At 37.6% G+C, this 25,365-nt stretch overlaps 1 protein-coding gene across 1 annotated transcript in view; it reads left to right on the forward strand.

The window, feature by feature from the left end:
* LOC140142494 (protein TANC1-like) overlaps positions 1-25,365 on the forward strand; it is a 48,656-nt gene that overhangs the window by 16,081 nt on the left and 7,210 nt on the right. Inside the window, exons 4-13 of the mRNA XM_072164481.1 lie at positions 3,046-4,293; positions 4,916-5,260; positions 7,290-7,406; positions 8,587-8,856; positions 12,201-13,320; positions 16,384-16,618; positions 17,854-18,090; positions 19,529-19,708; positions 20,439-20,550; positions 22,673-22,930. Of these exons, the coding sequence (XP_072020582.1) occupies positions 3,046-4,293; positions 4,916-5,260; positions 7,290-7,406; positions 8,587-8,856; positions 12,201-13,320; positions 16,384-16,618; positions 17,854-18,090; positions 19,529-19,708; positions 20,439-20,550; positions 22,673-22,930 (4,122 nt within the window). The remainder of the gene's footprint in view (positions 1-3,045; positions 4,294-4,915; positions 5,261-7,289; positions 7,407-8,586; positions 8,857-12,200; positions 13,321-16,383; positions 16,619-17,853; positions 18,091-19,528; positions 19,709-20,438; positions 20,551-22,672; positions 22,931-25,365) is intronic.

Raw genomic sequence — 25,365 nt, forward strand, 5'->3', positions numbered from 1 at the left:
AAGCTATATTATTATACTAAATTTTGTTTCACCCTGAATGTGGTAGTAACATTATGTGTATATGCTGTGTATAATTACGTTAGCCAGAGAAACTACCCAACAAAATACTCTCCTACGTCACTACAAAACTTGAGGTGAAAAACAAGTATAGTTGAGGTTCATCTCAGATCCATTTTACAAAATACTCACTCTCATTAAATGGAAAATTTTAGAGCACATTGGATGTGTTCGTCACTCCCACTATTTATCTCTGTCCTTTGGAGAAACATCTTGTATCACCAGGTGGTTGTGCTCAAAGAAGATATTGTACACTTCCCACAATACTTTTCTACAATGTACTAATTTGCTATTCAGTGCAACATACTATTGACTCGTGTTGCAGGGAAGAAATGCATTGTGGGAAGTGTAAGATATCTCTTCTGGGTTGTGCTTATTGCGAATGTTGGAATCTGAGGATTGAAATGTTGTTTTACATCTCCTTCCAATTCATTCACCAATAGAGTTTACATTTGCAATTTTCTTGGTATATTTGTCTTACCCTCAGATGACTTTGGATATGTGTGCCTGAGGCACGTTATGGGTCCACAGCAATGGTGTAAGAATTCAATCAACATCAAATATTACATTCTGTTGTTGTTGATGTCTTTTGCAATTGCATATTTCACACATCAAATGCTATACATGCACTTGTTGTATTTATTTATTTATTTATTTATTTATTTATTTGAATGATAACTTGTTTATTATCAATTTAGTACACAGCTTTGAATGTTGTTCTCAAGTTAATGCTTGGCAATTTATGTAAAAATAAGAATGACAGATTTTTTTATCTCTTTTTGTTTAATATTGATGGTCTAAAACAATATCACACATCATGTCATTCATGTGCAATACATGCACTTAAGGTCCATTTATAAGCCAAATATTTGACATAGATTATTTGCTCAACAAGTATTCATGATCTATTTCAGTTAATTCTTATCTTCTAACAAATGTTTGTTAATACAAAATTAAATAATAGATGTATAATGTCTGGTGGAAATATAATTATCGATGTTATGTCATCAAAACATTTGTTAGAAGTTTATAAACATAACTAGAAATAGAATGGGAATAGTTTAAAAAAAATGAAGACCTGTTGCATAAAATGCTCTATGTCTAATAAAAAGTATGCAACAGACCTTAATATATGTTTTTGAATGATTACATGTTTATTGTCAATTCAGCACACATCTCTGAATGTTATTGTTGGGCTATTAAATGCTTGCTTTCTAAACACACATGAATGTATCACAAATTGATCAGCTTTTGGCTGCAGTTAAAATTGTATATTTACACAATGCTCACTGTCATCTTTAAATGAATACATAATTAGCAGTAAACATTCAGCAAGTGAAATTTAAGTGAAATTTAGTAGGAGTAGGAAATTATTCATTTTCAATGATTTGTAAACTTTGTTAAACATTAAATTTTGTCAAAAGTTACTTGTAAACACATTTTTTTCTGCATTACCTGCAATTCAGCACATCACACATTGTTCATGATACATACAAACGGCTGTCACCAGTATTATTACTTTCATTTTTCATGTCATTGGTTTGATTGAATAAATGTAATTTTTGTGTAAGTGATGTAAGTAACACTTTTTGTCAGACAATATTTTAAAAATCTTATCAAATTCTTTTAAAATTCTGCATGAATTGTACTAGGATATCAGCTCATTTGATATACAATCATCACATTTTAAAAATAAATATTCACATTTTGTTGTTTTATGAATAATTATAAATAATTCAAGATTTCTAGTGGTGATGTTTGCATGATTGTTTTCAAGTGTCTGTGGATAAAAAAAGGATTTGGTGACTTTAAAATAGTCTGCTTTGTATTTTCATTTTAGTTTATTCTAAATTATTATTTTTTAATAATTTTTACGATTTCATGAAATTATGAGGATTATATCTTGTTCAATCATTACTGGAATTTTCTGTCATTTTATCGTAAATTCTGAAACTTGAGAACGTTCCTGCAATCTTATCTGTTCTTATCCGTGTGATATGACTCGATATCACACAGGTCTGCACATGTGCATCGACGCGATACACGTACTCGCTATTTGAACCAATTGAAGTGCACAGCAACAACGGGACTGATCAATTTTAAGCCCTAGGTATGCCTTGCAAAATATAGGATTTAATTTGATTGAAATATGTAATACTTACGATATTTTTAAATTCCGGATGAGAAATGTTGAAATTTATCAAATCCAGTTGGATTGTACACAATTTGGCTAGAAAAGGTCAAGTGGGAAAAAATTTTAAGTGAAAACATTTTGTTTGAAATTTCAAAATCGTTATCACAGTTTCCACTTTATGTGGATGAAAATGGTTGGATCTGGAATTATTTGAACTGTTGAGTTCATGGTTGGAATTCCAAGATCTTCTGAAGTGGGGGTGTGGATTTCAAATGGATTAGCCCAGTGTGAGAAGGAATTTCCTTGAAACCAGTTGATTCTTACAAATTATTTAGTGGGTAGACTTGACGATGTATATGAATCAACTGTGAATGACGCAAAAGATTTTCTTGAATGTATGCTGATTATTACTGGAATTCTAACCCTGGCATCAATTGTGTTACCTACACAATTATGCCTCAAAAGTCTTACTTAATCTGACTAGAGCTAACAGCTTGGTGCAGGCCCGTACGCAGGATTTCATTTGGGGGGTGCTGATTTTGAAAAAGTGGACTTTTTTCCAAGGGGAGGGGGGGGGGGGGCAATTTTGTGAAAAGTGGACAAAATTTGGACCTCTTTTGTCCAAAAAAGCGTAACAATTCTGACATTTTGGACTTTTTATATACTTCAAATTTGGGGGGGGGGCGTCGCATTTTGCGTCGGGCCTGGCTTAGTGCAAAGTAATGTTAGCTCTTGTCTGGAGAATATTTGAAGGTTTGATAGAGGAGGTAGCCACATTGATGTCATTTTTGTATGTGCTTATTTAGAAAAAAACAACTTAACAATTTCATTTTTATTTTCCCCTCAATATTCAGATGACACGTTGCCTCCACCTGCACCCTCTGAAGCAGCTGAAGCTCTCATGAATAGGCTTGGTTTCTTGTTTAGCCAAGCACCCCCACCGGAAGGTCCTGCCATACCAGTGAGGACAAGCTCACAGAAGCTTAAATCTGTGACACAAGCACAGCGTAAGGAAAACCTCAAAGCTCTTCACGCCAAGTCACAATCCATGCCAGAGTGTTCCTCAATGCCTGAATTACAAAGGGCATATGAAATGTCAAAGCAACAGCAGCATCAGAAACATCTTCAGCAGCATCATCAGCAACAACAACAACAGCAGCAGCAACAACAGCTGTTGGCATTTGGTAGTAAAATTCCTCATGGACCAAGAACTGCATTTCAAGCACATTTACGTAATACTTTGAATCAAGATGGTCCTATTTTAGAAGTTGAGGAGAACTCTGCCACTGATGGGGAGTCTCCGGTTGAACCATCAGCTTTTGTAAGCAGTGGTAAAGGAATGAAGCCAATGGTGGATCCAAGAGTGACAAGACCAAATGTGCAGGAAGCACGAGTACGAACGTCTATCAAAGACCACCAAAAAGTTCGGGAGAAACCTGCCGTACCTCAAAGAACTAGTCCTGTGCAGATGTCTGCACATCATACAAGAACTAGTATGGATGATAGTCATAGACCGGCAAGTTATGCCAGTCAAGACCGAGTCAAAACTGTTGATCTTGGAGTGCGAGCACATACCTTGGACTCAAGGCCTAATAAGAAGGCACCTAAGGTTGCTCCCAGACCTGCTAGTTACCAAAAACAGGAAATGGACGGAGAGCCAGATTTGGAGGAGAAATTGATGGAACTGCTGGAAAATTCCAATAGTCCATTGCCTAAAAGTAAACTCAAACCAGAATTATCATCTAAGAGAGCACCACTTCACAGTACTCCAATGTCAAAACATAAAAGACAACCATCTATTGAAGAACCTCGCCCACCAAGTTGTGAGCCGATAAGAAGTGAGTCGCCTGCACGAAGAAGCGACTCACCAGCACGAAGAAGTAACTCCCCAGGACTAAGAAGTAACTCCCCAGGACTTGCAAGTCCATGGCATCAAAAGAACATAAGTAATGACTCCACCATTGATGAAAGTGGATATACATTTAATAGTGTTGCAACAGACCCAACTTTAACAAGTGTGTCCTCGTTGGATACATTAGATATTTCAATGAAACCTCCGCAGACTCCAACAAGTCCAAGAGGAATACCACCAACTATAGAAGGTAAGGGGCAATGTCTTCATTGTTTTATAAACAATGTGTAGGGACTGGTCTATTGACGTGCTTGGGGTAAGAGCAATTAGCCACTGATCAATAGCCATATGTGGCCCTAAATCTGATTTTGCATGAGTGTTAAAAGCATGGGTCCTCAACAAAGCATAATGTGTATTAATCGCTGGGCAAGGAAAAACAACTATTATTGCTGAACTACTGCTTGGTCATGACGTCAGTTGTCACCTGATCTATAGGTTGCTTGGAAACTACCATGAAGTACTTTTAGTTTCATTTCCGTCATCAAATTTTTGAAAACATTTTGACAGGCAGTTTAGTTTGCCACTTGCACAATTTGGTATAGCTATTTTACATTTGAGAATTTCATTGATTTAATGGAAGCATTGATTTAATGGAAGCATTGCTGTAGGACTCACAGAGGCTCTTAGGTGTACCATTTATGGATTCAGTTGGAGTTAAAAGATCATTTCAAATTGAGTAAAACCATCAGCAACTGGTGTTGGTACCTAAACAATCTCTATATTGTTATGTACACTTGTATGTTATATGTAAAGTAACTTTACCATGTATATAAGACTTCTTGACATACTCTGCTCTTAAATTATCTCTGTAGAAGTTATTATAGAATCAGCTTCATCGCAAGTACAAGCGAAAGCCCCCTCAAGCAGTCCACCAAAAACCAGACCTACCCCAGCAACAAGAACATCCCAACAGCAGAAGTTATCAGCAGACATGAGGCAAGATTCAGATAGTCTTAACTCCAGTCCAGAGCACACAGCTGCCTATGCGCAGGTGCAGAAGAAGAAGCCACCACCACATTTGAATATTGGCAAGATAGAAAATGCATCATCTGGGAGTGTAAGCCAGCTGGAGACGGTCGTCACGACAACATCACCCACTAAGGAGCTATCAGCAGGTGCCAGCTTGACTGGTACAGGAAGGAGAAGATCTGTGTCAAGTAAGGAAACTTTGTTTTAGAAAAAGTTATGATGAAAATGTACCTTATATGGCTGCTTAGCCTGGGAAGTGGGGTAACTTTCAGGGGTAAGATTTTAATTCCTTGAAAATGGATCTATGTTTTATGAAAAATCTTTAGACATTGGTAGCTATTTCACGTCAAGTACCCTAGCCTGGAAATGGGTAAACAGTACAAAGCTTGGGCCTCACACTCATGTGGAAACGGTACAAAGCTTGGGCCTCACACTCATGTGGAAACGGTGCAAAACTTGGGCCTCACACTCATGTGGAAACGGTGCAAAGCTTGGGCCTCACACTCGTGTGGAAACGGTGCTTGGGCCTCACACTCATGTGGAAACGGTGCAAAGCTTGGGCCTCACACTCATGTGGAAACGGTGCAAAGCTTGGGCCTCACACTCATGTGGAAACGGTGCAAAGCTTGGGCCTCACACTCATGTGGAAACAGTGCAAAGCTTGGGCCTCACACTCATGAGTAAAGCATGCCCTATCAAAATTTAAAGTCTCTGGCTATAAAACTGCCCTTCACCTTTAGAAATACATAACATAGTCCTTCACATTTTAAAATATATGATCGTCTAGCAATTCCTAGTTACAAGTCAAACAACTATGCAGATATTTCCTGTGTGTATATTTAGACAGGAATTCATTGTCATTGTCACTCCTCTTGACAGGAGTAAGCCTGGTTTGCTAAAAGAAAAGCAAAGCTTGTCTGTGACTATTAATGGTGAAAAGTTCAATGTGCCAAAAAAACAACAACCAAAAAACCTAAGTCAATCGCTGAGAATGAAATTGTGTTTGATGTACTTTTTTGCAATGGCTCTAATGTCTTTTCAACACCTTAGTCTTCCTCAGTTCAACATAACCTAACAGCCTGGGTGCCTCCTTTCAATGAGGTGGGGGAAAGCAACCCCACCAAACCAAATAGCAATCAGTGATTGGCCGTTGGATTAAAGCAGGGTTCTCAACAAGTAGTCTGCAGGCCAAATCTGTCCTGCCAATACAAGTGGCCTAGGCCAAATTTGTCTGCCAATACAAGTGGCCCATGCCAAATCTGTCCTGCCAATACAAGTGGCCCAGGCCAAATCTGGCCAGAAAACATGCAAAACTGGGGTTTATTTGGCCCTCAAGCATGTATGTTTGAAAAATGTTTGGCCCTGATGTGGCTAAAACCTGAATTGAGGCTAATTAAGTCAGGCAAATCACAAAGTGTGTAGCCATTTATAGAGTATGAACCTTGCAACTTGTAGGTCTAAGTAACATAGCATATTTAACATTTCCTTGAGGGTGATGAGGGAGAGAGATTGGTAGAGGAGGGAACAATCAGCAATCATAAACTTGGTGATCCCACCCCATCCCCCCACTTGGCCCCCTTCAATGCTTATGATTGTCTGCATTTCTGAAGTACTTCAGAAGTAAATTCTTTCTTTGAGTAGTAAATATTATATTGATGACTACCATTTATCAATGCCAAACTGATGCACAGTAAGGCATGCATCAGTAGACTAATTGAAGCCATATGACTTGTCATTATTGGCATTTGGATTGATATTAAGACTGACAGTATCAGTGGTTTTACTCCACATGCAAGAGACATTAATATTTGCAATGATACAAATAGATTTTATGTAGGAGAAAAACAAAAAAAAGGGTTTAATGGTGGTTTTCAATTTAGTTACATGTTGAATGGTTTAACTCTGGTTTTCACTAACTTTTTGAAACAAATTTTAAAATGATGAGTCTTTGCTTCCTATCGATAATTCTCAATAGTGAAGACATGTAATAGTGTTAAAAGTGTTGTGCATTTTGTTAGAATTCAGTAATATAATAGCAGAAAGGGCATGTTGAACTGTGGCCAAAATTGAATTCTGTTGACATGATGCAGATTTGTACTTGTAAGGAGTATTTCCCCAACTGCAGGCATCCTAGGAAGTTTAAAATTGTGAAACTTGTGCAAGTTGATATAAAAGCAGGAACTAACCTTTTCCTGTTACTGCCACTTTTCCTCACAGCTTCCAGCCCTGAAGTACAAGACGATATGCCTGTTTTCAAGTCTGGCCGAGCAGCGATTGTCCGCAGATCACTACGTGACAAAGATGCACAGGCTAAAGCTAATGCAGAGTTCAAAGGTATGCAAAGGTTCAGAAGTTGAAGACCATGTGATAAGAATCTTGACGGTCTTAGTCTAATAAATGCCAGTGTTAAAAAACATTTTTTGTTCACAGAAGCGACTTGGCTCTTAGCAACAGATGTGATGGTTGAAATTAGCCCTTTCCTGATCCATCCGACTGAGAAAAAGCTGGTTTGGGAATACATACACAGCACATGAGATTATACAGTATATGAAAGAAAAGGGTGCTTAAAATCCTTACAAATCACCAATTCCTCTCATCTGTGGTAGACTAATAGGATGAACACACGTTAAGGGTGTGCATCGCCATGGTTTTTCATGTTGTGACATCGCTGCAAAAGTCATCGCAATATCGACCATATCGCAATAAATATAAGACTCCGACAAATTGTAGTTTGCGTAATTTTCCACAAAACTAACTGCTGAAATACTTAAATGGATTCATGGGCCTTGTTGAGTCTATAGTTTATCGAGGGGTCATCGATGAAGCAGTGAAAATGACTGCATCGCGTTAATAATAAGTATTTTCTCACGATATTGTTGCCTAGCACAAGTTTTAGCCCAACATATGCCAATTTCTTCTCATTTTAATCTTGACCTGACCTACCTTTTCTCTGTGAAACAAACACTTTATAATATAGAGCGGACTTGACCAAATGTTGTTGTTTGATGTGAGATCTTATGGCTATCCTTGCTATGCAGGTCATAGGTTACAGTGCTACAGGAATATTTGACTGAAATGATGTTAAACCTGCTTTAAGAATATAGACACCAATATTTGAAGAAACACTTCAAAACCAGGCTGAAGAAACTTGTACTACAGCTGCAATATTGAACAATTTGCCCTTTATTTGTTCACCTTGTTTGTGTGATTGCGTCAAATACACGACCAGATTCCTATTGCTGTCGCTCACAGAGGGACAATGCTGCCCTGCTACTTCATTGATACCATAGAGTACCTGTGTGTTTACACTAGAGTACACACATCAGAATCACACATACATTACACAGACTAGTACTGGATTTGTACTGCAGTGGCATTCTTGGGATCTGCAGTAATAGGAATTGGGTAGTATATCAAACAACGATAATTCAAACCCAAACTATTTTTTTTTCAAGCAAAACTGTGTTTAAAAGATTGATAAAGGTTCTTTAAACTGTGTTTGTTTGTTTTACAGCTCGTCTCGTCCAATACAAACCAATGCAGCTGCTAGTCAAACCTCTCACCTTTGAAATCCCGGGCTTTCAACACGATATGACGCTCATCGGCCGTGATTGGCTCTTCCCTGAACTAGAGAAGATGTTGACCAAAGAGAGCAATGCTTCTAAGAACAAAGGAGCAGCCATCTTGGGAGAAGTCGGATTTGGAAAGACGGCCGTTATTGCTAAGATGGTGTCGTTGAGTGCTCTGAGCCAGAACTTGACTAATAGTAGCCCTGAAGAAACAGGTAAGTAGATGACAATTTGCTGAGGAGGACACTCGTAATTTTTGCTAATAATTCTAAGAGCAATGGAGGCTATATTCTCCATAAATGTTGAGATGTGTGTTGCTAAATGGAACAAATTCCATTGTTTTTTTGTATTCCACTTTCTCTTCCAAGAAGAATGCTTTTGCATGAAGCAGCCATTGAACTCTATTTCACATGGTGTTGTTACCGTCAGAAAATGAGTTGCACTCACTTTTATTAAAAAGAATATTTAGGACAAAAATGGAATTAAGAAGACAAAGAAGAAGATAGTTCGCAGTGTTTTATTAAACCCACTCTCTCAATATGCTTTGCAGGTGCAGTCTATAAATTACGTCATATGAATGCAATGTTTGTATCCGACATCATTTCACACAATTGGAAATGGGCTATTCTAGTTGAAATCTATATACCCCTATGGAAGACATGACCTCAAAATTCCACACAGGGAGTGTGAATTTCAATTGAGGTTACCTGAATAGGTGACTCCATTTGAAAACTGCACCCCCTGTGTGGGAGATTAAGGTTACTTCTTCCATAGAGGGTGTATGGATTTCAACTGGAAGAGCCCGATATGACAAATTGGCAGTGTAACATGATACATTAATTTCCGTAGGAGCTGGTGCACGTGTCGATAGCTTGGCCCAATTTATAGCATAAATTAATCATTGTCACAGAGAACATTTTTACAGTATTATGTTTGCACATTTCTTCTGAATATGTGATGTAATCATTCAAATGAGTCATTTGTTGAGCAAAGTCAAAATTTATTTTTGAATTTTATTTTATGTGATATTTTCAGAGCTTTATTTCACTAAAAACTACATCGCAAATGGACTTATAGTTCCAGAGATACGGTCATTTTTGTGTTGCTTAGAACAATTCAATAGAAAGGAAGCGATATATTTAAAGTGGCTATATTTGAAAATCAATATTAGTAACATTAGACTTGTTTCCCTTGACCATGTCACATTATAAGAAGCAAATTTAGTCTTGATGGGTCTGAAAGAGGTTTAATCTTGACTCAATATTGCTAACATTTCCCAGATGACATTAATGTATTCATTTTGTTAGCTTAAAAGATGTTATCGTAGTTTTACATGATTTTTAGCTTTTAATAATCCTGGCAAACTGAACGTCCCATTATACAAAAGTTAATCAGCTTAAGCTTGCATATAGGGTTACCAAATATTTCACCAGTAAATTGCACTCAACATTTTAAATGAAACAATTGCAGATACACTAAAAAGTATAGTCAAAATACATTGTATGGTCAAATAAGTAGAGTAGAATAAATTTGAGAAAGAAAAAAAGCCACAAAACTCCCTCCAAATGAATGACGAACAGAATTCAAAAGAAAACACACTGCATGTAAAGTTTTAATTGTCACTACCTGTAAGCATCAAGAAGATTATCCGATATACGTCTTTTCAGAAGCAATTCCTAATTATTTTGACATCCGGTTGAGCGTTATTTTGCAGTCATTCATTGTTTGAATCAGGTATTGCCTTCAGCAGAATTACAGGTCTGAGCAGGCATTGGCCATTCTAGTTGAAATCCATACTCCCTGTATGAGAGACATGACCTTAATCTTCCACACAGGGAGTGTGAATTTCAAATAGAGCCACCCATTCAGTGTCGTCTGCTCCAAAATGGGCTATTCCAGTTGAAATCCATACACCCTGTATGAGAGACCTTAATCTTCCACACAGGGAGTGTGAATGTCAAATGGTGATACATGAATGTGTGACTCCATTTGAAATCTACACCCCCTGTGTGGGAGATTTAAGGTGATGTCCTCCATGGGGGTGTGGATTTCAACAGGAATAGCTTATTATAGTTACAGGAAATAAGAGAGGATGAAAATCAATGCTGGCATCAAAGAGATAATAGTTGTTATATTTATCGTATTGCTAAGGCCAAGAAAAAAAATTTTGCTTGCCCTCAACTGAATTTTAACAATTGGGTCGAATCGGGATTTCTTTTTTTCTTTTTTTTTTTTTTTTTTTTAATTACTAGCAAACTCTATTGTTTGTATTAATTAAGGCTCAAAATATGAAAAATGAAAAATCAGACAATTTTGGTGTCAAAATGAATCAACTAACATTACAAAACAACTAAAATGTTGAACACATCTAAAATACATTTTTTGTACATCTTCATAATGCAAAAATTTGAAAAGAAAAAAAAAACTTTTTCAGGAATTTCCAAAAATAGGGTCGGTATTTTTTTGTATAGTAAATAGAAAAAAAACACACCTTTTTTCTGATTTCCAAAATTAAGGTCAGTCGGTTGAGGGCAAGCAAATATCTTCTTTTTTTTTGGCCTAAGAGGGATAACTCTTGATCTAACCAATAGGGATTCATTGCAAATGATCTTAGATAGATGGGCACAATTGAAATGTAATATAACCAAAAGTTTGAAAATTATACTATTTCTTTTCTGCCATAATATTATGAACAGATTACAGCCAAATAATAGTAAATCAGATCGTCAAATTAAGGCTACTAAAGTGGAAATGGAGTGATTGGGATGGCCAATAAAGCAATGTATTGGTTCAGCGATGTCATCTTTCTGGAAATTTCTGGAATTTTGGAAAATGAGGGCAATAAAGAACAAAATTCTTGAAAAGTAAAATAAAATGTTTTTGAAGTCAAAATATAAAATTGTGCTTGTCCAGACATCGTATCTGTATGTTTAAACCATGTAGGACATTTTCAAAGACATTAGACATGGGGAGGATGAACTCATTATAGCCATGTGTGTAACTCTTGTAGGGGAATCGCCATATTGGATTGTAATGCATGGAGACCGGAACTCTTCAAGTGTACCTATAGTATATCCACAGAATTAAAACCAGAGAACCAGGACTCGACAGCCATCTTGATACAGGCATGGAGCAAAATTTGGGGGTATTCGATTTCCCTCGGAATGCGCTCGAGGCATTCGTTGTCTCAGCAAGCGCGATATGGATGATGGGCGCATTTGAGAGACGCACTTGATGCGACCTGCACTTGAGTACCAAGGCGCTTCAGATGAGGCGCAGAATTGTTTTCGTTCGTCTCCGCGCATCGTCGGTAAGGACCCGAATACCACCAATTTTCTCCCCATAGCTGACGGCGCGATTGTACGTGGCGGTATAGGGAGTCCCGGTTCTCCTTCTCTAATTCTGTGGGTTTATCTTAGAGCATGAACATCACAAAAGTTTGTGCACTTTAGTAAAGGAGGTGTGCTACTTTCCTTTCTTGAACTTGCCTGGACTCCCATGACCACTTTGCATATATACATTAATATTCTAATGCCGTTTTTTTTCTTCTATTATGTAGTTTCAGGTACCAACAGAAATAGCGGTGTTCCCAACGGTATGAGTATTTATAGCAGCAATACCACACTATCAAGAGCACGCCAGCAATCTGAGCAAGCGCTCATGTCACTGGCATCACAAGTTTGCGCTTTCCATATATGCCAAGCGGACAACAGCACCACATGCATGGTACCTGATTTTGTACACAACATTGCAGGTCAATTGGCTTACAGCATTCAGGAGTACAAAGACTTGCTGATATCAGAACCTCAAGTACAGGCGCACCTGGGTATGCGAGAGTGTACGCAAAACCCGTCGGAAGCACTAATTCGAGGCATTTTAGAGCCACTAAATCTGCTGAAAACTCAAGGTAAAATTGCCATGGAAACGTGTTTGATATTGGTGGATGGACTAAGTGAGGCTGAATTCCACAAGTCGGATTATGGCGACACTATATCATCATTTCTTACCAAGCATATTCTGAAATTTCCATCGTGGCTCAAGGTCATACTAACTGTCCGTAGTTCTCTAGCAGAAATCATCAAGTTGTTACCGCTTCATATCGCCTACCTGGATAAAACAAACAACAATGATCATATTCAGAAAGATTCTGAACAATACATCAATCACCGTATCCAGGCCAGCTCAGACATAAGAGACAATGTTCTGTTGAACGGAAAACTTGAGCATTCTGCTCAGAGCAAATTCCGTTCACATTTACAGAATATATCACGAGGGTGTATTCTCTACCTCAAGTTGACCCTTGACCTTATTGAACAAGGTCACATCGTCCTCAAGAGTGCAAGTTACAAAGTCTTACCCATAAACCTGTCGGAAATCTATCTCCTGTTATGCAATCTTAAATACCCAACAACGAGGGCATTTGAGCGTGTGACACCGATATTAAACACCGCCCTGGCTTCATTGTACCCTCTAACTGATAAACAGGTGTATGAGGCAATCAACGCTGGGTGTGTAGACACATATATTACTTGGGAAGATTTTCAGCAGAGGTTGGAGATCGTCAAGAGTTTCTTATGTCTGAGGAAGGATAAGATGAGGATGTTTTATCATCCGTCTTTCAGGGAATGGCTGGTGAGGAGGGAGGATGGAGAGAGCCCAAAGTTCCTCTGTGATCACAGGTGAGTTGCATGTTCAGATGTTACAAGATATTGTGTATTCATTTATGTAGTAAAGTTCTGAAAACCTTTGATGAAAGCGTACTTCACTGTCTACGCCACTTATTCACCGTGTTACAAGCACTTGTCTCTGATTGGCTGCTGATGCAATCTGCTGTTATCAAGTGTCCTGTATATGTGTTGTTAGTTCCGCCTTGTCAACATTGCGATAGATATTGCTTTTGTTTTTAAGTACTAGTATTCAGATACTTTTTGTGTAGAGTATACATCCTCTTATAATCCCCTTTTCCTTTTTACCATGCATATTTGGGCATTTCTACCATTTTTCACAAATCTTACATATAGTAAAATGGTTCCTATGCTCACGATGATTAAACTTTTGATATCAAATTTGGTATCAACCTTCGAAGGATAGTGTATTGAAAATTATTATATGAATTATTTTGCCATTAACTCATTAGACTCTGATTAAATGGGGATGGAACTAGTGGAGACTTTTTAATTTGGCTGTGTTTATATATAGATACTTCCTCCCTTCAAGGTACCAGTAAATATGTGACGTGTCATGTCAAAAGGAGACACAGGATCGTAAATGGAGAAATAGCCAAAAATCTGCCTGGGCAAGATTTTTTCACAATTTGGGTTTGTTGCGAATTTGTGATGCTATTACTGTTTAAAATATTGTCTGATAGTTTCAGACCGGAATATAACTGGCATCTTGTATTTTTTGAGACAGTTTTCTAGGTAATTCCTATTCTCAACATTGTCAATAATATTTTTAAAGGCTGATATCTCTATTTCAAATTTTATAATACCATAACTTACAAACTCGATATCTTCGCTTAGGAATGTCCGATTTCATTGGGGTAAACGGCATTGTGGAGCAAAATATCTCTATATTTAAGATATGTAAAAACCTCAAAATTGATAACAACCTACAGCAGTTGTTAAAAAGAATGGTAATTACTCAGGTAATAAAAAGGATATGGCAAATGAGTTCAATGAGTTTTTCACTTCTATAGGTAATGAACTTGGGAGTAAATTTAATAATAACAATGATAATTATGTATGCACTTGTAATACTGTATGTTCTCATCAAAATGATAGTGTAAACAAATTTAGTTTTAGAGCAATATCTAATGAATTTGTTCTTAAACAAATAAGTAAAATGCAAAATTGCAAATCATCAGGATTAGATCCATTCAATGTAAGGTTATTAAAGTTGGCTGCGCCTTTCATCTCAAAATGCCTTGTTCATATTTGCAACCTGTCTTTGAATGGGTCTACTTTTCCTGATGCATGGAAGAAGGCTAAAGTAACTCCAATATTTAAATCGGGTGATAAAACGAATGTTAGTAACTATAGACCTATCTCTGTATTACCACTTGTATCAAAGATCATTGAAAGAGCTGTTCATGATCAATTATATGAATATATGAGTAATGTAGGACTATTATCAAATGCTCAATCAGGATTTCGTCCAAATCATTCCACAACAACAACCCTTCTAGATGTTCAAGATTACATTTTAAAGAATATGGATACAGGTTATGCTACAGGCGTTTTATTTATAGACTTAAAGAAAGCATTTGATACTGTAAATCATGATATTCTGATTAGGAAACTTAAACAATATGGGGTATGTGGGGATGAATTATTATGGTTTAAATCATACTTAAACAACAGAGAACAAACTGTTAATGTTAACTCAACTTTTTCTGACTTTAGGCCAATTGATATTGGTATTCCTCAGGGCTCAATTTTAGGTCCTTTACTGTTTATAATTTTTGTTAACTGTTTACCTAATGCTGTGTCTGAATGTAAAACTGTAATGTATGCAGATGATACCTCTTTAATGTGTAAAGCTAAAAATGAATCTGATCTTAAAATTCAAATGGAGTCATGTCTAAGTAGGGTAGCTGAATGGTTCAAAGTAAACAAACTCACTTTAAATGTTGAAAAGACTAAGTTTATGATCTTTGGTACAAACAAAATGCTTGAAAAGTTCAACAATGTACATTTAATATATAACAACAATGATATTGAAAGAGTAGATGAGTTTAAATATCTAGGTGTGAAATTTGATAGCAAGCTGTCTTGGTCAGCTCATGTCGATAATGTTAGTAAAACTATTTCCAAAAGAACTGGCATAATAAAACGTATAAAATATTTCCTTCCATACAAAACCACTGTAATGTTATCCAATGCTCTTGTTATTCCCCACTTTGATTATGGAAGCATGGTCTGGTCAAATTTTAGTGTAGAGTACCATAATAGGCTTCAGGTACTTCATAATAATCTAGCTAGAATAATTCTCTCAGCAGATATAAGGACACCAACTAATGATTTAATGAATACATTGCAGTGGGTTAAACTTGATCAAAGATGGCATAATACTCTATTAATGACTGTTTTCAAATGTTTAAAGAATGAATATCCATCGTACTTATCTTCTCAATTTGATTTTGTTCATGATAACCACAATCATATAACTAGAAATCATACTTCTAATACATTGATTGTACCAAAATTTAAATCAAATTCAGGTCAACGTACTTTTCATGTCAGGGCAGCCTATGCATGGAATTCTTTGCCACCGACAGTAAGAGCTCAGATGCAAAATATGACTTTAGGCCAATTTCAATCAAAAATTAAAGAAATTTAGGCCTGTCTTTTTCTATATTTTATTCATTTACTTGCTTGATTTTGTATATAAATATAATTATTGTATTTCTGTATTTTGAATCATGGTATTTATAATTATCTTGTAGTTGATGGTACCATTATACTTATTTGTAATATATTGTAAATACGTTGTAAATACTGTATGATACTTTGTAAATATTGTGTATCGTAATATATTTTGTTGCTATATAACATGTATCAATGAGGGCCTGCTTGAAAAGCAGTGCTTGTCACTGAAGCAGTATAACCCTCAATAAAGAAAGAATAAATAATAATAATAATAATAACCTGCCCAAAAGTGTCTCCTTTTGACATGACACATCACATAGCGTATACCATTTTTCTTGATATTTAACACTTACATTCACAACATATTTTCAGGTACGGGCATGCTCTTCTTGCTTTCAAGCTAAGTCGTCAGCCTCAGAAGTTGAAGCGAGATGAAGCATTTGAGCTAGGCCATCACATCTTGAAGGCTCATATCTATAAGACCCTAGGTAGACAACTTGGAGGGTTCTCAGCCAGGGAGTTACAGGCATTATGGATGCATGTGAATGCAGAGAGTCTGTCAATGAGTCTAGCAACTAGACACAATCTCTTTGCACCAAATGTCAAGGTATGTATCTGGTGTCCAGTGGCGGCGCTACGGGGGGCAAGGGGGCATTTTCTTTCCCCCCAGTTTTGCCTCTCACTTTTGAGGCAAAACCTCCCAAATCACATAAATTTCCGCTTTTTGCAGGAATTTTATAAAATTTGCCCATTTTCCCCCTTAAATTTCATTTTTCCCCGCCCATGCCTGCCTCCACCCACCCCGAAAAATATTCCTGGCACCGCCACTGCTGGTGTCCAATTAACCCTAATGCTATTACTAGACCATACAAAACCATGCAGTACGAAGCGACTGCAAGACCATGCATCCATGATTAGATTACATAAGCATACCAAACTACATTATAGGCACCAAACCATTGGCAGGGCGACAGTCAAGCGTGGCTTACTATTACCATTCTGCTGGTTCGTACCCGTGGGGTTGGTTGGTCAATTCCTGGGCGGGGAAAACGACCTTTCTCTTTATATTTTTTACCGTTCTGCCTTCCTTCTTTCCTTCTACTAAACAAAAAGCAGAGAAGGGGTTGGGGTTAAAAGCAAGTTTGTTCCTAAATCTTTTTAATACTACTGTGGAAATTGTTGTGCGATTAATATTTCTAGCTTTGTCAATTTGAACTTTTTTCCGTATTTTTGTATTGTTTAATACTGTGAAGACCGGAATAAATGTAGCACAGGACATTTCTGCTTTTACAGTACTCAATTGGGGTGTTAATAAACTGGCCTCAAAAAGAAACTTATAATTTTTCACAACGCAGCATTATATTCTAAAACGGTAAGACTTTTACGCTTGTAAAAGCTGTATCTCGTGCATGGTCTGAATATACATCTTTTTGCACCAATGAATCTATAATGTCTGCTTTCAGTGCACCAAAATTCAAAATAATTAAAAATCTAAACGGCATTTTGACTAAAAATTTTTGTTTTGTTTACACACATTTGCTGGCGTTAGCAACATACCAAATGCGTCTTGACTGTGTTGGACATACGCAAGCAGAGTTAAGCGCCATGACGCCGAATCGCAGCGTAATTACAATATTTCGCATTTATGCATTTCTAACTCATCATTTCCGCCAATTTTTAAGCTGTCTTGGGCCATGTGACTTTTTAGAGTTTCAAGTGATACATCTTAGTGTTGATAAATATCAAGAAATCTCAAATTCGGGCTGCAGCTGAGTAATACTTAGATAAATGAATTTCTATCAAACACTTGAAGAATATGTATTTTGTGTTATGTATCCACAGGTTAGCAGGCTGTTGCTTCTGGCTGGAGCTGATCCCAACTTCCGCACCGAGGTGATAAACAACGCCCCCTTGCTATGTGTAGCTGCCAGGGAAGGTCATACAGAAATGGTATCTCTATTACTGGAATTTGATGCCACTGTGGATGCTGTGTGTGATCGTGGTATGACGGCATTGTGTTATGCAGCTGCTAATGGTCATCTAGAAATCCTCAGGATGCTCATCATCAAGAAGGCTAAGGTAAGCATGTGGTGTGCAATGTTACACTTGCTACCAACAAAGTTTGACACTTGCCTATGCATGCGCCCTGTTTATTGTGTAAAATGATTGATACTACAGAGAGTCTACTCTGAAGTACCGACGTGGTCACACGCATTGTGCCGACTTTGAAGGCACGCATACCTGCAGCAGAGACGCAGCACTATGCACTGTTAACGCGCTGTATACGCGCAGGTTGTCACTTTGTACTTCAGAGTGGACAAACTGTATGCTGCTTGGTTATCTAATGAATAAGGTGTCAATGTTTCATAGCTTGATATGACATGATTCAATCAGCCAATCAGAGACACTGTTCTGTGTTTATACAGTGTAGTGGCTAAAAAAGTGCTGAACTTCTCTGATAGATAGTGTATATATGGCCTTTTCTCAAGTGTGCACACATTCCTGTAGGCTTCTCACATTTGTTTACAAGCCTTGTTACAGTTCTGATGTACTTGCTGACATGTGCATCCATCTGATTATAGTGTGAAAAGAACTAGGTAACACTGGGGTGGGTCCCATAATGTGCTGATATTCCTGATATGATTCAAGTAGCTGATCAGGACCTGTTTTGTTTTGTATGCATTACACATATCTAAATCGGCAAAACTATTCTGATAATCGTGTAGTCAGTTGAACACATTTCTCCAAGCTAAAGAATACGCATGAAGGATTTAGTTTGAGGTTAATTGTTTCCTCCTAAAGCTGAGGACTGCCTCAATAGGGCATTATTTAATACTGCAGTATCATCGAAGGGCTTGCCAGAGCTACCAAAATCACTCAATAGTCACCCAAGTTTTCTATTAACCAGGAGGAAAGGAAATAGAACATTTTGAAAGTTGCCCAATTAGATAACCAAACTAATCGGCAACTGTGTAATGAATCCAACAATACTTCTTTTTCAACTCTTTTTAGAACTCTCTTGCACTTAGTAATGTGCTATGTACACATTGTATGATCAGTCAAGTTAGCTCAATCGATAAGGCGTTCGACTCTGGTGCGAGAGGTTGCGGGTTCGAACCCTGGCGGTGCCTAGTATGCTCTCGTGAAAAATTGAGTTAGCTTGAAATTCCTCTGGACAAGGAACTCACTGCTAATTGTCTCGTTGTAACCCGTCTAAACTCGGGGAGCTGATCCTGGTTGCGAAGGTTATTTGTGGAATGTCTAGGGTGTGCGCTCTTTAATTGTTTATGGAATGATGTGGGCCGTAGTGGTCAGCGACAACCTGTAAAGTGTGCTGAGGCTTGTGGATCAACGTCTAGGCGTTGTGCCTGTGCGTTATGCACTATAAATCATTGCGCTTTTTTTTTTCAACTCTTGAACTTTTTGGAACTCTCTTGCACTTAGTAATGTGCTATGTACACATTGTATGATCAAAGTATCAAGTAATTGAATATTATATACTACTACTTATCTGTAGATGTCTCATGTAGACAAGAGCAACAAGTGTGCTGTGGTCCACGCTGCAGAGCACGGTCATCTACCGGTCATCAACTTCCTTCTCAACTGTGATTGGTCAACCAGGGAGAGCACGCATCTAACTCGCAAGGTTGTTGCACAGCAGGCTTTGATAGCTGCAGCAGGGTCTGGTCATAAAGATGTAAGTTTAAACAGATATTCAATATCCAATGATGCATATCACTTTTGACCCACCAGGTTGCTCAGCAGTCCTTCAACTGATAGAGTTGAAAAAGGTGTAACTTTTCTACAAAGATAGGAAATTACATTGAAATACAGCCATGAATCGAATTTTCATTGAAATTCAGATAACAATTCTGTATAGAAGCATGAATTTAATTGGCATACTAGAGATGTGAGCTGCCATATCTGTCCAAGCATACCAAACAATAGTCATGCGAAATTCCAGCCATGCTTAAGCTTACCTCTAATATCGAACTGGCTACATTCCATTCACGGGCACAGGAGTTTTTGAATGCAATATATAACAAATAGATATTAAGGTAAATGTGATGAACCTGTGTTCACAGGTCGAAGTGACCATCTCTCTTTTGAAGCGATTGAGCCAGACTCCTATAATGTTGCTGCTTGATATGGCTACACCCCCTCCACAGCAAGTCTGGTTAATCTTCCTGGCATTGAATAAAGCCAGTTCCCATTTAATAGATTTTTAGTATGATTAAATATAATACAGCTTGTATATTTACAAAAGATTTATCATGGCATTTGCCTCCTCAACTGTCTATAATACCTCTTTTAAAATGATAGAGATGATATCTTGTTATTGTAAAGCAGCAGATTAACCCTCACCATTATCAAAGAAAAAGTATGAAATGAATACTCACCGTAATTGTATGATTCTGTTGTTTCAGGTGTGTACATACCTACTGGAATTAGCAGATTCCAGTCAGAGTAGCCACGTAGTCGGTGCAGAAGATACAGACTCACTTTGTTCCGAAACAGGTGAGAAGGACGCTATTGAAGGTTTGTAAAATTCCATGTGATTGCAGGATGGATGTCTAGATGGCTATGTGACCCTTGTGATAGACGTAGATGTATCTTCCTGCCTGAATATCTTAGATCAAAGTTTGTAACATAGAACATGATAGATTTGTTACCCATGTGATAAACGTAGAGCGTTACCTTAAATAGTGAAATCTTATGCCTGCCTGAATACCTTAGATCAAAGTTTGTAACATAGAACACAATAGATTTGTTACCCATGTGATAAACGTAGAGCATTACCTTAAATAGTGAAATCTTATGCCTGCCTGAATTTGCCATCATAGTGAATACATCATACCTTAGTTACTGGCTCACGCTTGGTTTGACCACCTGTTTGCAACTTATTGACTTTGTGTTGCGATCATTTTGATCATGGTTCCTAATACAGATAGCATGAACAAGTTGACCTGGGTATGATCTATTTTGATATCAAACTATGATTTCAAATACTTTTAAAGATCACAGTTTGTAAAATAGAATATGATAGTTTTGTTACCCATGTGATAAATGTAGAGTAATACCTTTAGAATATGATCTATGCCTGCTTGCAAGGTCTTAGCCAGGATTTCAAAGTTACCCGTCCATTTTTCCCCATAGATCAAGGTCTGATTTGATTTCCCGCGGACAACTGCGATGTAGCCATTGCAGCCATTGGTTTATTTCATCAACGTTCGCGAGAAAAATAAACAGGACTGATTTGATAACGATGTTTTTTGGGGTTTCTTAATATTGGTTGACAAGGAGTTTTTTTGTGAAGCGCAGACATAACAACAGAGTTTGTTGCATCATTTGTGAAAGCTTTTATTTTATTTTTCTTTGGTTGTGAAACTGCCCGTCTCTTAGATAGCTTGAGAATTTTTCTATCCGTCCACTTTTTTTATTACCGTCTTGAAGACATGTACACATATCGCTGGCTAAGACCTTGCCTGCTTGAATGCCCATAAAGAGTTTGAAAAATATGACGCAATAGCTTTGTTATTCCCCTAGTAAATGTAAACCCTGTATGTACCCTAGATCAAATAGAATGTAATAGCTTAACTCCAATCTGTGATCCAATCCCTGTAGAAGATTTAGAGTCATGTCATAATGAGAGTTAAATTCTGATCCATGATGATCATAAGTGCTGTAATATTAGAAACTTGATCACAAATTATGAGACTGAAATTATATATATGAACAAGTTTTGATAGGAATCATGATTCAGATCTTAATTTCAGACAGAATTGCCACTATAACATGTGACACTATCGGGTTCACTCAGCCTACATGTTATGCTGGGAAATAAGAATAGCTCAATTTGAAGAATTTGATTTTTGTTTTCATATTTGGGTGGTAATTTTGTCATTCTACATATCGTTATGAATACGGCAGACGGCCGAATCCAGATTCGGCTTTTGGTAAATTCATTTTACACATGCATTACATTTGAATTCGAGAACAAGGGATCAATGCTATATCTATAGAGGGCAGCATATTGATTTTTTAACGGTTGCCGTCGGTGACCGTACTGTGATGCACCATCAACTAACCTTGTTTGCCGCCCTCTTTTGATTACTTATTTATGCTGTTATCATCTGGTCTCCGTTAAAAAAATGATATGCTGCCCTCTATCATATACAGCATTGATCCCTTGTTCTCTAATTCAAATGTAATGCATTCGTAAAATAAATTTACCAAAAGACGAATCCGGATTCGGCCGTCTGCCGTATTCATAACGATATGGACACATCTTATCAATGCTGTATTAATATAATCCCTCTCTGTTATAAGTAATTGCAGACTTTATTGAAGAGATTCATCAGGAATTCAGATTTATAAATTTTCATAGCAAAATTACAAGAAAAACTTCAAAGAGTTTGGCAATCCTGTCTGTTGCCTTTCTCAATGGTGAATGCCTGTTGATCATTTGTTTGATGGAATGACATGTCCCCTGGCAACGAGAGGGCTCTCCTCCACTTTAGTCACATTTGTGACCAATTGAGCTATGATAAGGTTGGAAGGTCTGAAATTAGTTTACAAAGACAAGTGCGATACTGCTGTTCTTAAAGACATAGCAAAGATATGTCAACTCATTCTTGTTTATCCTGATGGTTTTATGCAGCTCTTACCTCAGCTTGTGCTCATGGCAAAGCAGAAATCGTCAAGCTTCTACTCAAGCGTGGCGTCTCTGTACACACACCAAACCAAGCTCAAATGACGCCCCTGATCTGTGCTGTGAGACGAGGACACTGGGAACTTGTGGATATCCTTTTGTTCAATCATGCCTCGTTGGAAGAGTGTGATCGTCATGGCAGGACCCCTCTGATGCTGGCTGCTGGTGAGGGTCATTTGGCAGTACTAGAAGTATTACTTAGCAAAGGTAGGTAGCAAAACATCTTGTTAACTAAGAGTGTGATCGTCATGGCAGGACCCCTCTGATGCTGGCTGCTGGTGAGGGTCACTTGGCAGTACTAAAGTATTACTTAGCAAAGGTAGGTAGCAAAACATCTTGTTAACTAAGAGTGTGATCGTCATGGCAGGACCCCTCTGATGCTGGCTGCTGGTGAGGTCACTTGGCAGTACTGGAAGTATTACTTAGCAAAGGTAGGTAGCAAAACATCTTGTTAACTAAGAGTGTGATCGTCATGGCAGGACCCCTCTGATGCTGGCTGCTGGTGAGGGTCACTTGGCAGTACTAGAAGTATTACTTAGCAAAGGTAGGTAGCAAAACATCTTGTTAACTAAGAGTGTGATCGTCATGGCAGGACCCCTCTGATGCTGGCTGCTGGTGAGGGTCATTTGGCAGTACTGGAAGTATTACTTAGCAAAGGTAGGTAGCAAAACATCTTGTTAACTAAGATTTTAATAATGATACATGTAGTCAATTTTCTTCGAAGATTTGAAGGAAATCTTAGTATACTGCAAAACTCAAATCAATTCTAAGCTATTACAATAAAGAGCGCCACCAGCGGTTTTGCGATGTAATAAATGATGTATCATGGGAAAAGTCGACATCAAGTCCGCATGTCTGAATATTACCATGCTATTACATAGGAACACGTGACAATATTTTTTTAGTTTGTCAAAATAAAGGTGTTACCGCGAATCGATACTCAATAATACTTAATAATGTGATTTGAAATGTGCACAATTAATTTTTTCTCTATCGATTTGCGTGTAATACCGTTATATTGACAAACTAAAAAATATTGTCACGTGTTCCTATGTAATAGCATGGTAATATTCGATTATGCTGGACTTGATGTCGACCTTTTCCCATGATACATCACGATTACATCGCAAACCGCTGGTGGACATGAATAGCGAGAATTTTCAATATTTTTATTGGACATGAGCATTGTTTTTATGCGCAGTAGTGACAAACTCATAAATTTGAGTTGTACTTTAATAAATGGAAGCAGCTGAAAGCAACAAGCCCTTATGCTGGTTTCATACTTTATGCCGCTGAGCTACTTTTCTGCAAGCATAGCGGCAGCGTCATGACTATGAAAGCCAATGTTGCCACTCAGCATCCCCAAAAATCGTATCATGTTTTCATTCGTCAGAGCGGCACCGTTCCGAGTTGGCTTGAATTCAACTCCCAGTGGTGCTGCCGCTTGGGCAAAGCGGTGGAGTGATCAATATATCAGCTTGCCGCTGGTCACCGCTAGATTTTCTGGTGTGACTGCACAGTGAAGCAAAATCATCTTCTGAGTGGAAAGCAGCAGGAAAGTATGAAAGCAGCATGAGGCCAAACTGCTGGTTCTATCAGGGCGCTGGCAGTGGACAGGTGATTGTGTTTTGTAGTCATCCCTTAGGATTTTATGTGGCTAGTGCTTCTGGGTTGGAGTTAAGTTCTTTGTTGGGGTTTTTTTTTCCAAGAATGTTTAATGTTGTTAGAATTGAACAATGTCAGAACAATAGATGAATACCCAATCCTAATCCTTACCTCAGCATAAAAGTTTCTTGTTCCAACCCTATAATTATGCTGCTAATATTATATCACCCATTACTATCATACCGTATTGTTCCTAATAAGCACCCAGTCTATTAAACGCCCACTCCAAAAAATTTCTTATATGCAAAGTGATAATGTGTGTTCATGTCATACTCTATTAATGATTTCAATATGGATACAAATTCAATGCTAGTGTATATCACCAAGATAGTACTGCCGGCGACTGGTGCCCTACCCCGTACAAATTCAATTCTATTGTAATTGTTTATCACCAAGACAGTACTGTCGGGGACCGATGCCCCTCCCCTGTGCCATTGTCGCTTGAAACAGCTTTTATAAAGGTAAAAACATACATTAGTCCCTAATAAACGCACTCTCTTCATGAAAAGTCATAGGCGCTCATTAGAAACAATATGGTAGTCATAGACCAAATGTGACGTGTGACGTGGCAGGTTATAAATTTTGAGGTTTTTACATATCTTAAATATAGAGATATTTTGCTCCATAACACCATTTTCCCCAATGAAATCGGACATTCCTAAGCGAAGATAATGAGTTCGTAAGTTATGGTATTATGAAATTGGAAATTGAGATATCGGCCTTTAAAAATATTATTGACAATGTTGAGAGTAGGAATTACCTTGAAAAATGTCTCAAAAAATACAAGATGCCAGTTATATTTTGGTCTGAAACTATCAGACAATATTTTTAACATTAATAACATCACAAATTCGCAACAAACCCAAATTGTGAAAAAATCACCCGGGCAGATTTTTGGCTATTTCTCCATTTACGATCCTGCCCAAAAGTGTCTACTTTTGACATGACACGTCACAAATGCTTATCTTATGGGGTGG

This window comes from Amphiura filiformis, chromosome 20 (genome assembly GCF_039555335.1).
Source record: "Amphiura filiformis chromosome 20, Afil_fr2py, whole genome shotgun sequence".
NCBI lineage: Eukaryota > Metazoa > Echinodermata > Ophiuroidea > Amphilepidida > Amphiuridae > Amphiura > Amphiura filiformis.